Consider the following 13,718-nt stretch of genomic DNA (forward strand, 5'->3'; position numbering starts at 1 on the left):
AATTAAAATAAATGATCAATTTATTAAAATGGCACCCTAAAGACCTGGAATATACCCTATTTTGTCTTGTTGATGTGAGAGGTCAGCCATTTGACCTGGTGGTAGTGAGCTGTTGTGGAAAACTGCCTTTTTAATTTAATGAGGAGTAAAGTCTGCCAGAATGACCCCGAAGACATTTTCCCTGCTGTTAAAGTTTTCAGCTTAGCAGCTTTTGAATGTGAGTTTTAGAGGCTTGGCTTCCCCACCCTTCAGCTTCAAATCTCCCCTTTACAATTGTGCCAAGTCCTCTGGGCGTTCCAGTTAACTGGAATGGTCTTGAAAATAATTGAAAAAAAATCTGTAATTCAGACTCTTCTCTAATTCATACTGTTTTTCACTCCTAACGGGGCCAAATTCCTGTGGGTTCATTGGGTTTTAGACTCAATATTTAGGACTATCACAAGGTACATATTTTTCAGTTGTTGATGCTTAAAAACTAAAAGCAGAGAACTCTGCTGAGCCTCAATTTCCTCACTTGTAAAATGAATCTAAATCCTTTCCTGCTCTGTTTCATTAATTGTGCTACTTATGAAAATAATGAGGAGACTGACATTCTCTGTCAGTAATTGGCTACCTTCACCCTCCCTCTCTCTCTCCCTCCTTCCCTCCTTCCCTCTTTTCTTACTTCTTTTTCTTTGGAGTTTTTACATTGCAGAAATTGCTTTTCGTGCAAAAAGTGTGAAAGTTTTGCCTTCAAAGCCAAACAAATCTTTAACCTCACTTTAGAATTTTCTGTTCACTGTCAAGGACTTTCTTGGTTAGGACAGTAACTGTAACCTCTTTAAATCTTTTTCTGTTTCCCTCTCAAGAGCAACTAACTAGTTTTTACTCTTCTAGGAGGATCACCGCCCCCCAATACAGATCCTCACAACTTGTCCCAGTTGTTTTATCATTTCTGGATTGAAGCCAGCTGAAGCCACCTTCACAAGTCTGAGCAAATATACACATTCCTGGGAGGTAATGATATTTTCTAAAAGACTCTGAAAGGCTGATCTTTAGGCTGGTTAGCCCAAAGAATTTTTGCAAAGAGATGGGAAATTAAGTCATGAGAAAAAACCTGATGGAAATCCTTCATGGAGGGGACCAGAAAGTAGGTTAATCGGACACAGTTGTGAGAGGCCGGAGCTCAGCGTGACCACAACTGGCTGAATCAGGCACAGAAAGGCTGGGGCCCGAGAGTTTGCCAGTGGCCCACTGTGTAAGCCCTGGGGATCACATCCTTCAGACCAGTAACCGTGGTTTCATGCTGATAGCTCTCCCTCGAAGGTTTGTGTGAAAGTCTGCAAACTTCTGACCAGGGAAGGGGCATGGGATTAAACCACCAGGGCTCACTAGGCTCCCTCTGGCCTCAGAAATGGGCCTTTCCCCTTCTCCTGACTCCTTAGCCTGCATGTAGCCAAGTGAATTGGAGTCTAGTTTCCATCCAAGGCTGGGAAGGGGGGTGGTCCTAAAACAGCACTCTGGGTGCAGTCTTCAAAGATCTCAACAGGCGTCTGACAACGCTACAGGCAGTCCCTACAACAGCCTCACCCACAGAGGTCCCCGGCATTGAATAACAAGGACAAAGACCTGCTCCAAAAATCCATCTCCAGGTTAGGAGTTGGCCCACATGGGCTCAGCCCCTGGGGTTGGCTGTGCAGCCAGCCTTTCTCCCCCAACCTGAACTGTCATCTAAAAAGAAAAAGGCATCCCAGATACAAGGAAGAGAAATTGTGGCTTGAGGTCTATAAGGTAATTACAGGCTACAGATTCCTCTTTTTCCTCTTGTTTGTCACTCAGCATTAAGCACTTGCTTCTAAAGGGCAAATTGCAAATTTTGTTACCTCCCTGCCAAATAAGCAGCAGCTCTTCCCAGTATACTGCTAAGACACAGACCCTGCTGGCTGGTGTACAAAGGCTGTCCAGCACCACACTGGCAGCAGAAACGACAGTGAGCATGGGGAGAAAAAACACCAGATGAATGGAAATGCTGGTCCTTAGGCACCTTTGTATTTGATTTGAAACTAGAACACACGTGCCATGCTCAGGAAGCATGGCCAGAAACCCACACTGGGAATAAAAATGGAAAAAGACTGTATACCATGTAGAAGTTGAAAAGGATGGCGTCTGGATGATGCTATTAGCCTGACAAGAAACAGCTATTTGGTTAGCCTTTGAAAAAGAAAATGATTGCACTTTGAAAAAGAAATTTTAACAACACAGGAAAAGAGCAGGAAAAAGAGAATTCACTCTGGGTGTATGATAACCAAACCAACTAAAGCTGTAACCCTATCCACGAAGGGCCCAGTAATAAAAGAACAACTGCCTTTCCGCCTGTTCATGTTCACTGTAACAGCTGGATACGTACTAATTGCAAGATGTAAAAAAAAAAAAAAGGGCTTTAAGTTTAAAAGCAGGCATGTAATCATCAGTCTGTCACCAGCACAGTTTCAGACATAAGTGCGATGTGCCACCTAGCAGGTCTATTTTAAATGTACACTCACAGTTCCTCGTTTGGGTGGGTGGCCTTAGGCTGTCAGAGAAGAGAAACACACTGTTCTCTCCCGCCAGGTGTAGCACTGCCAGCCGTCCAGAAACGCTTCACGGGGGCTTCTCAGTCTCGGCACTTATGGGACTGGCATTTCGGGTCGGATCATCCTTTATAGACTGTCTGACAGCATCCCCGGTGTCTGCCCCCTACACGCCAGCAGCCACCTCCTCCCTAGTTGCAACAACCAAAAGTGTCTCTAGACATTGCCAGATGTCCCCTGGAGGGCACAGTCACCCCCATTTGAGAATCACTGGGCTAAACTAAAAAGGAATGACTTTCTCCCCCTCCCCAAAAAGCTCTCGCCAATGCTGGGAAAATGTACGACAGCCCCTAATTCACGGGCAACCGACTTTCCTCTTGCTCCGACTGGCAGGCAGCAATACTTTTGACTTACAAGACTTTTAGTCATTGAGAAAAATGCTCTTGTTGCTCTTGAAAAGAAGGCCCTTTCCAGCCACTCTCTGAGAGGTGGGTGGGAGGGAAGCAGGTTACTTTTTCTTTTCATTTGTCTGTTTTAGTCTATGGGAGGGTCCAGGCACAGAATTCTACACTCCCAAGAACCATGTGAAATAAAAAGGGGACTTAGGGGGTGGCGCCTGTGGCTCAAAGGAATAGGGTGCCAGCCCCATGTACTGGACGTGGTGGGTTCAAACCCAGCCTCGGCCAAAAACTGCAAAATAAAAAAAGGGTGGTGGTGGTGGTGTGGGGCCTTAGGGACTTGATACTCATTTCCTCACTCCCTCTCTTTGCCACATTTTTAGAAATGAAAAAGCCCCTAAGGCCTAGAGGGGGAAGTGACTTGCTCAAGGTCATACATACATTTTCCTTCCATGGCATCACAGGGCAGTATTTCCCAGTATGCCTAAAGAGTTCAGCTCTCTAAGCACAGATACCTCTACAGCAGTGGTTCTCAACCTTCCTAAGGCTGCGGCCCTTTCATACAGTTCCTGTGGGTCGAGACCCACAGGTTGAGAACCGCTGCCTTACAGCTTTTTACAAGCAAGAGTTTTGGCCAAATCATGCCAATGAAGGGATGCAAATTTTATAAATGACAGAATACTGCAACCAATTAGTGCAAACAAACATTTATTGTGAAATATTCATCCTACCTTTTATTAGGTATTACATCATCAAAGCACTTTGTGGCAATGAAAATAGCTTTTTTTACCCCTCTGATTCACCCAATATTCCATTAAAGCTGCAAAAAATGTGCAATCTGCTTGAAAAATAGGTTGCTCTTATTTACTTATTTGTGAAAAGTCAAAAATTGAAAAAGAAAATGATACTAGCTTACAGGGCCTCTAGAGCCAATTCACCTTTCTGTTTCCCAACTCCTCCCAAAATAATTAACAAAGATAATTTGTTTTAAATGCCTTTTTATAAAACCAATGCACCTTTCCCCATATTATAATCATAAAAATTTTTAAAAGCCATCATTTACTTTCTTGGAAAAAAGGTGGCCAGCCGTTGTTTTTTGATTGGGAGCATGTGTATTTCTTGAGAGTTCACTTTCTTTAACTTTATGCTCCGGTTTTTGATGGGTTTCCTAAGGGGCTCTGCATTTCCCATGGACTCTTCTCCTTGGCTATTGATGTCGTAGCCCTGAAGCATGGAGTCTTCTCTTTTGAAGGAGAAGTTTTTGGTGGACACCCCCGAGAGGCCTTTGATCTTGCCACAGAATATGTTAGGCACAGCGTCTTCGACTGAGACGATGACCTTGGCCGCCTGGGACTCACTCACAATCTCAATGTTATTTTCAGCCTTGACCTCGCTGCTGGGGTGGCTAGGCATCTCGGCAGCATTGCTGCTGCTGATGTGGCTATCCATCATGGCTGAGGCCTCATGGGGCGTGGCAGGGGCAAAGGGTATTTCCATGCCACTGGGAAGTTTCTCCATCGCCGCATGACTCGGGCTGTCCACTGACCCACTGCTGTCATGCAGTGTCTGAGGGGGAGGCTCAGGTTTCCGGTGGGCTGCCAGTGACAGGTCGAGGGCTGCATCTTCCTGGAAGATGGGGTGACTGACTTCGCCAGGCTTGAGCCAGGGCACTGACTTCATGGAGAGATCCAGGGCTTCATTCTCACTCCCCATCTTGATGACTGTGTGGCGGCTGAGCTGGAAGTACTCCTTTGGCTGGAGGATGTCAAAGGGCTTCAGTTCATCCTTTTCCAGAGGGGTCTGGGTGCCTTTAAAGGGGTGCAGGCTGAAGGAAGATGGTGGCTTGGGGAAACTGGAGCTGAACTTGGATTCAGAACTCTGAGGCACAGGGATGGGGATGGGAATGGGGACCGGCACAGGCAAGGGGACAATCACAGGGTAGGGCACCAAGAGGGTAGCTGGTGGGACCAGAGGGGTCAAAGGGGAGTTAAAGGGCTGGGGGGGCACAGGAGCATAGCCAGGAGGAGGCTCACAGGGTGGGGGGCCAAGAGTGCCCTGGGAGGGAAACAAATTCTGGAGCACAGCTTCAAAGGGCAGGGGGGGCTCCTGCGGCTGGCTAGGGAGTCTCAGGTCCAGGAGCTGGGGCTGGGCCTCAGGGTCCTCAGCGCCCTGGAAGAGGTTGTTGTGGATAGCACTAGAGGAGCATGGGGCCTCCTGCGGCAGGACCAGAGGGGAGTTGAGGTGCTGGAAGACATGCTGCTCCAGCACCACGGGCAGCTGCACAGGGCCCTGCGTGGTCATGACGTAGGTGGCATTGCCGTTGGGGTTGAGCTCTGGCGTGGAGCCTCCCTCCACCTGCATGTGAATGGGCATCACCACCGGGCTCTCCCCGAGGCACAGAGGCTGCAGCACGGTGGCCGCCACCTTCAGAGCCATGCCACTCTGGGACTCAGCAGGGGGATTCAGAATAGTTGGGGCTGGCACAGTCACCAGGGCCTTCTTTACCAGGTCAGTGGAGTTGATGTTCCAGGCCTCAGTGGTGATCAGCTGGGCCATGCCATTCTCCAGTCTGTTATTGGCCAAGGTAGGAGGGGACTCAGTCATGTCCATGGAGAGGTTCTGGGACTGCAGGTCATCCATCACTCGGCTCGGATGACGGTTGGCCTGCAACACAGAATACATGGATTGAATTTTTCTTAAGAGATTTTATAACTGCCTTAAGAGCTCTCTCCACATCTTTAGAAAGTTTCCACATCTTGGTTAACCAGGGGGCACAACCTGTCTCTCTATGTATACATACATGTTATAGACATCTCCTAATTTACACACACACACCCATATCATCTGCTGTGCAGGGAAAGCCCCAGTATAACAGATGAACAAGGTATAAACACAGATGATGTAATCTGTAAATAGCCAGGTGAGTTTACACAGGGTATTTTTTAAGTCAAATTCCCAATTTATATGTTTAGCCTTCAACAAAAACAAAAGTTTCATTCCACATTGCTATATCAGACAGTTAAGATATGAAGGTCTGACAATTAAGTTCACAAACTCATCCTAGGAAAAAGCGTTACATATCTCATAGCTGAATATCACTATAGTCACCTTTGAGGTACTCCCCTTGGGAAGCTATGCACTGTTGCCAGTGCCTAGTTCACCCTTCAAAGCAGTTTTGGAACTCTTTCTGTAATGACCATCAGAGCTGTCATTATACAAAGGTATGACAATTAAGTTCGTGAGCTTGCCACAGTGCACATATGTTGGAAGCACTATACAAACAACTCAGTAAGGTTTCATGACCTTGGTATATCTGTTTCACTGCTGTGTTCTTGTTGACGTGTAGCAGTGCTTGCTGAGTGGCACTCATTATTGTTGCTGTGTGTTTTTGAGTGCTGTATAATGACAGCTCTGGTGGCTATTCCAAAAAAAGAGTTCCAAAGTTGCTTCAAAGGGTAGACTAGGTGCTGGTGTTGGTGCATAGTTTCCCATGGGGAGTACTTCAAAGGAGACTGAAGTGGCTATTTAGCAATGAGGTCTATAGCATTTTTTCTAAGATGAGTTTGTGAACTTAATTATAAGACCTCACATATGAAGATTTGACTTGTTCAAATTCAAATAAGCAAGAGAGACTTACTTCCCTTGAAGGAAAAAAATTAAAACCTTATCAGATTTGAATGTTCTACAAATATAAAAGGAGACATTTAAAAGAACTCTTTGTAGCACTACTTCTTCCAAAAGAGGTTTGACAAGAAGAAAAGCAATACATTTTCTCAAGAGTAAATGTACAAAGAGTCATTACAATTGTCCCACTGTCTTCATTTGACCAAAAACGTGCTCATTCTACCCAATAACAGATAAATCCACTCCCCAGAGCAAGGGGAGGATGGGATGACTTTCATGAATGGTCACTGGGGGCAGCATCACTTGCTGATCTGTCCTGTGGCTTCTCCTAACATCCAGCTGTTGAGAGGAGGGGACCCTGATGAGCCTAGGGCTGAGGAAATGGAACAATTGTTGGCAACAAACATCTTCAAAAGTTAGATATGCTTCCTTGATATCCTCAGCACCTCCTAAAGACCTCTGGCCACCTCCTTAGAGGCCAGAGGAGCCCGGTGCATGTGCTTCCTGGAGGAAGCAGGGCTGCAGCTGTGATAGGGCTCTCCATGGAAACGCGTCCATATTTAGCCTCGTTACCATGGAGAAGGCAGGCACCATGTCTAACTCAGGGATCTGTGCAGCCCTGGAGTCTGGTTGGGCTCAATAATAATTCAATAATCCTCAGTTTCACCAGGCAGGCCCTGGGCAACTCAGATTCTTGACCTCGCCTGTCCCAGCTGTTTAGACTTTAGTCCTGTGGTCAGCTTTCCCTCCCTTCTTCACTCCAAAATTACTAACACAATCTCCAAAACAAGCAAGAGAGGCAGCCCAGCACACTATGGAGTTAGAAATAAACAAACAATGTCTCACTACGGGAAGTCAGCTTTAACTAATGAACAACTCTGTGATATTCCAGGCAATCAAAATGTGTCAAGTGCACAGAACAAGGAGTTTCTCTGAGGCAAGAGGAATGAAAGGGAAGGAGAAGGAGCTATACAAACCACTTAGGGGAAAATAACTGGTGGGCCTTGGCCTTGGCCATGCCTCCATGTGATGGCTCCCGATCTTCTCCCTACAGGCAGTGTGCCTTCTGCAAACCATGAGGTGACCCAGCATGCTGGACAATAGTCCCCTTGGGGCAGAGTTGGAGGGCAGCCTGGCCCCAGGGAAGCTGAGGAGGCTTGCTCCAGCTGGAAGGCCTGTGTCTTCAGGAGATGAGTGCTCCCTGATTCAGCCTAGAAAGCACCATGCCTCTAATACCCAAGTCATTCATTCACTTATCCAACCAATTAACTTGCCAAATGCCCATTGTGAGGGGTAGAAATGCAGTCATGAACAAGACAGACACAGTTTGCTTTCATGGAGATTATACTCTATAATCTATAGACTATAATTGTCCTATCCGTGGTAGGACAATTAAGTGCACAAACTCATCCTAGAATTTGAACCCGCCACCTCTGGCATATGGGATCAGCGCCCTACTCCTTGAGCCACAGGCGCCGCCCCATATCTCATTGTTGACTATCACTACAGTCACCTTCAAGGTACTCCCCTTGGGAAGCTATGTACCAATGCCAGCACCTAGTCCATTCTTTAAAGTAATTTTGGAACTCTTTTTCTGGAATGACCATCAGAGTTGTCATCGTATGAGGTCAGATAACTAAGTTCATGAACTCATCCTAGAAAAAGTGCTACGTATCTTACTGCTGAATATCACTCCAGTCCCAGGTGGCCAAGGGGAGTACATCAAAGGCGACCATAGTGATATTCAGCAATGAGGTACGTAGCACTTTTCTGGGATGAGTTCTTGAATTTAATTGCCTGACCCTGCGTCTTTGATCAGAGATTTGCTGGCATGCAGAGGCATCAAAGTTATGTTAGGAGAAGCATCTCCTATGTTAGGAGAAATCTCGACTGGCCACTGGCATGCAGCCTTCCAAATGCCCTGAGAACCTGAGGCCGGACTCTTGTCCCTCACAAAAGCCAGAACCCTCGAGAGGAAGGGTAAGAAAAGGCTGACGGGAAGCTGAGGTGTGACTGGTCAGAACAAGACAGCAAGGGTGAGAGAAGGCTCCTGCAGCCACCCATGTGAGGACTCTGATGGTGACAGGCAACCCAGCAGAACTTAGCACACTGCCACACTGGGGCTTCCTGCAGGTTAAGATTATCCAGCTGGGGCAGTGTTTTCTCAGGGTGGCTGCACCTGGCTGCCCTTCCAGAAATGACAGTCTCCTTCCCAACCTCCCTGTCTGCTTCTTGCAACTCCCTCCCAAGGAAGAGAAAGCAAACGCCTGGAGGCCTGCCCCACTGGCCCTGCAGGCACCTCTGCTCAGGAGCCAGCGCTCCTCCGCATTTCCTGGGAGCCCTCACCCCCCTCCCTGCTTGCCTGTGTTCTAGTCCTGTTGAACCCTGCCCCTCCTGCCTGCCCTGCTCCCCCAACACTCCTCCTTAGACAGTGACAAGGGGATCTTGCCAGGGCAGGCACCTCCCCCGGGCCCCTGCTCCTCCTGCATGTGGCAAGAGCTAAGGCTCACTGGGTTTGCTATGTGCTGTGTGCCCTCTGCTGAGAGCTTCTCAGGCATCAGCTCCTGCAATCCTCAGAACAGCTCTGCCACAGGGGGCCTGTAATTATGCCCATTTTGTTGGTGGGAAAACTCATTCCACAGGGAGGTTGAATAACTAGCTTAAGGACACACGGAGTCTGGGCTTAAGAGTTCAGGGCCAATCCCAGGTTCCCTTTCCCTGTGGGAGCTGTGAGGGCCACACCCCTCCATGCATGTTATTTCCAGCCAGAAGGGTCCCCACAGCCTTCCCTTTTGCAGCAAGTGCATGGGCCTGCAGAGGGAAGCATTAAAGAGTTTCTTTAAAGCAGAGGCCTGCTCCTTTCCACTTACTGTTGTTTGTTCTTTTTTCTCCACAAAGGGTCTCCTCTGTCCCCCTCCTCACTGGAGTTCCTGGTGTCCTTGGGGACTGCAGCCCTAAGTGGCTATGGTTCTGTTACCTCCATCCTCTCCACCCACTTTTAGTTACCAATCATCTGCCCCCAGCCTGCCTTCCCAGCACAGATGTCACATGGGTGGGAGGGCACTCAGTACCCATGAGTTGCAGGGAGGCCCTCAGGCCCCCCTGTTGATGCATCTGGTCTCTGGGAACAGGGCCAAGTCCCTATGGGACACAGGCCAGGCCAGTATACAGGTGAAGGGGGGCAGTATGCAGCATCTCATGGGCAAGGGGGACATTGCCCCCTCTTCACACAGGGTAGCTGTTGACCTGCCTGACTACTCCGCCAGAGTAGGCCTGTGAGCGCCCCAGCCCCTCCCTAGGGAGCCATGGCCCGCTTGCATTCTCCCACCCGGTCCCACCAGGTATGGGGCCAGCCACAGGAATACCCAGGTGAAGCAAACATGAACTTGGCCTTCATCAGGTGTTCTCCATCTCCCAGAGAACCTTTTCCCTCTTCTTCTCTGCCCCTCCTCCTTATTCTTCAACCTGCCAGGAGCCACCCAACTCTGGGTCAGCAGCTGTGGGGCTCCGGGTGCACTGAGTGGGGCTACAGTGGGTGTCCCTGCTGCCGGAGCCAGTACTGGAAGCTTCAGTGATGCCCTGCGGATTAAAACCTGCTCATGAATTGAGGATTCAAAGGGCTGATCTCTGTACCTGAGGATGAGCTGAGAAGCCAGATAATGATTGGCGAGAAGGTGGAGGTCTGATAGCACAGGCAGAGGGTGAGCTGGGACCCCTTCATATCAAGGAGCATCACAGAAGTTGAATGATGCCCAGGCAGAGGTGGTGTGAGTTTCTTTGGCCATGACAGCAGGTGTTGTGTTTGGGTTTTGCAAAACATCATTTTCAAATGAGTTTAAATGAGGTCACAAATCAGGGTAATTGGCATACAACTATCATGTATCTATAATAATTTAAAAATTTAAAAAATAAATAATAAATACTCCATACTGAATCTCAGAGTCAAAGCATTCTATAGACATACTCTTATTTGACAATGTGAATGTTACTTTCTTTGCATTATTATTATTATTGCTTAATATTTTGATGTAGCAATTGCCTGATTCCTTTTCTGAATGTATTTATGTTCGTTCGTTCTTTACGAGGTTTTTGTTTCTAGTCCTTATCTTAAACATTGTTACTGTTATTAAATTTTAAGCCTTTTTAATTTTGTGAAAGTAAAAAGAAAATGGAAACCTAATAAACAGATGTATATGTAAAAATAAAAAATATTATAAATAAATAAATAAATAAATACATGAAGTCACCCATCCATCCCATCTGTGCCCATTATCCCTGGGGTGTGAAAGAGGGGTCAGTAAATGACTATAGTGTGGCTGAGTGGGACATGGGCACTCTGGGTCTATGGGTCACTGAAGACCCTCATGCTCTTGGCCCTCATCCAGTTTCTAGGGCCGTGGCCCCGTGTGGCCCATATGCCCCCCTACCCACCCTCCAGATGGAGACCTTGGGAAAAAGCCTTAGAGCCCCAGACAGACGGGGAGCTGGGGCAAAACTGCCAGGGATAGAAGCTGGACTTGGAAAATTGTCGGGTCACAGAATTGTTATCTGAACCCCTCTCTTTTAACTATCGCCAAGATCGAATTATACCTGAGCCCAGTCTCCCTGGGGTCTGCCTCTCAGCTTGGAGTATTCGCTCGCCTCTGCCTTCACCACCCAACTCCTGGTCATCTGTCAGATTTGGGGGCTCAGCCCTAGAGTCATTTCCGCTGAGATATCACCGCCCCCCAGCTCTCACAGGACTCTGATTCTGCCTTGTCAACTCCTGCCCCTGCCCTGCCCCCACAGTGTGGTTGCCTAGTTACCCACTTCTCCAGGAACAGGGGACTGTCTCCTTCCTTGTACCTGGCACCACGCCTGGTGAATAACAAGTGCTTAGGAAACATTTTCTGGATGAACTGGTGCCTGAATGCACACCTCAGCCTTCCTGAACCTGGTGTTCTCATTCTCATCTTCCTGTTGCAGCCCCCCCATTTATAGACTCACGGCATGTCAAGGCAGGCAGGCATTAAAGCTCACATCTCCTCTGATCTCTTCCTGACTTGTTTCACTAATGAGAAAACGAACATGATAGCCACCCACCTTCACCAGCCAGTAGGAGACTTGAATGAGACAGTAGATGTGAAAGCACTTTGTGGACAGTGAAGATCCCCACAAGACTGGGGTGTTGATGATTTCATACTGAGTTTCTCTGATGGACCCACACAAACAAAACCAAAGTGGCTGCTTTCCTTTAGAGGAGCTACATTGTTGAGGAAGCCAACTTTAGGCCTAACTCCCCAGCGGTCAGTGACCAACCCCACATCTGTGTCCCACTGGGTGCTCATGCAAGCCGCACCCACCTCTCAAGCCTCCTGTTCCAGAATTTTGCACAAAGCAGCCATTTCAGTCTACGGGTTTCCATACACATTCATGTTTTTATAATGAAGACTCATTCATGGCTTAATTTAAGAAGCAAAAACACTTGATCACTCAGATAATTTCAGCTATTCTCCAGGTCCTAAAACCCATCTATTTTGTGTGCATTTAACACTGTCTAAATCACACACACGCTTGCTCATAAATTACCTAATAGCTTCATCCCTAATGCCCTTGGCCACATCTTAAATGATCCCAGTGGGGGAGCCCTGAAGACCCTGCTCAGGGTGTGGCTATGAGCTGACTCAGAACCAGCTCTGAAACCACCTCAGGTGGAGCCTGGTTTCTGAGCCAGTCATTTGTTCAAAAGCCCTGGGGCATGCTGGGAACCCCTCACAGAGGTACAGATCACCTTCTAGAGCAAGGTTTGATTTTACTTTGTGAATTACAAGCATTTTCACCTTAGAAGCAACTATAAAGACAGCCAGGAGGCCCCTAGTCCACAGTGCCAACCACGCTTGAACAAATGCTTTAGGAATGGGTACCTCAGTCTGGTGGGGGAGGGGTTTATCTTACAGAAACTCAAGCTAGGGCTCATTACTGCATGAGGGCCCTGTGAAGTTCTGGAGATTGCTGGAGTGAGGTCACTGGGAAGGTACATTTAACTTGAGGTCAGGGGAATTGACCTCAGTGATCTGGGCTACATCAGGCAGATTCTACCTCCAGGACCAAGAGCCTCTGGGGAGGGCTTTAAAGCCTCCCCATCAGGCCTCCATCCCAATTCAGGTGTTCTGGAGGAGCTGGGGCCCTGGCCCTGGTCCTGGGGATGTCTCCTTTGTTCCCAATAGGCTACAGATGTGACATGCTCTCCTTTTCCATTAAAATAAGCTTCATCCACATTTTTTCTATCAAGATAATTTCTTCTCCTTAAACAACCATACTTAAAAAATACATTGTGAAAATTCTTTCAAGATACACATTTTCCAACTGTAAAATATTGATGGTGCTGGTTTTTATGGAGCGTGTAGGCAGCTATCAACTTGTTCTGGTCAAAACCGAATTGTCCTTGTTGCTCATTGTGGGGGTCTTTGCAGAAGCAGCAGCAGCATCCCCTGGGATTTTGCTAGAAATGCAGAATCTCAGGCCACAAGCCAGACCCACTGAATCAAAATCTGTATTTCAACAGGATCCTGGGGTGACCTGTGTGCACATTACAGCCTGGGAAGGGCTGGGCTACTGCCGGTTCTCAGACTTCACTACGGACGGGAACTGCATGGGCACTTTACAGAAATACTAATGCCTAGATCCCAGCCCCAACACTCCAATTTCATTATTCTGGGACGCAGCATTGGCATTTTGAAGAAGGAACCCTCAACCTAAAGGCCAGAGCACAGGGCAGCTGGTCAGCCACCCTTATTAATGGCTGATCTTCCTTCTTACCTCACAGAAAAACCAACCCCATCAACACCCCCAAACTCCTTCCTCTTCCCCCCAACCTTCACAGTGTGTCCCCATGAGCCTGCACCCCAGTAAGAGGTGTGAGAGCTCCCCCCCTTTCAAGGCTGACCTACCAGAGACCTGTGCTAAGCATCCCTTCATTTCCACCCTATTGAACCTACTTTCTACTTTCAATCCAGTACTTAAAACACACCCTCAATGACTAATCTACTTCTGTATAAAAATCACCAGCCCCTGTCTATGAGTCAAACATGAAAAGCATAATTTTCATCTTCTAATTCAACGTGGATATGGTTTCACCATTCAGGACCAGAGATGCACTAAATATTTA

At 47.6% G+C, this 13,718-nt stretch overlaps 1 protein-coding gene across 2 annotated transcripts in view; it reads right to left on the reverse strand.

The window, feature by feature from the left end:
* Positions 1 to 3,638: 3,638 nt before the first annotated feature.
* Positions 3,639 to 13,718, reverse strand: part of RAI2 (retinoic acid induced 2) — a 64,064-nt gene continuing 53,984 nt past the window's right edge. For both annotated transcript variants that reach the window (XM_053580134.1, XM_053580135.1), the window contains exon 2: positions 3,639 to 5,611. In XM_053580134.1, coding sequence (XP_053436109.1) covers positions 4,007 to 5,587 — 1,581 coding nt within the window. In that variant the 5' untranslated portion in view covers positions 5,588 to 5,611 and the 3' untranslated portion in view covers positions 3,639 to 4,006. The remainder of the gene's footprint in view (positions 5,612 to 13,718) is intronic.

This window comes from Nycticebus coucang, chromosome X (assembly GCF_027406575.1).
Source record: "Nycticebus coucang isolate mNycCou1 chromosome X, mNycCou1.pri, whole genome shotgun sequence".
Lineage (NCBI taxonomy): Eukaryota > Metazoa > Chordata > Mammalia > Primates > Lorisidae > Nycticebus > Nycticebus coucang.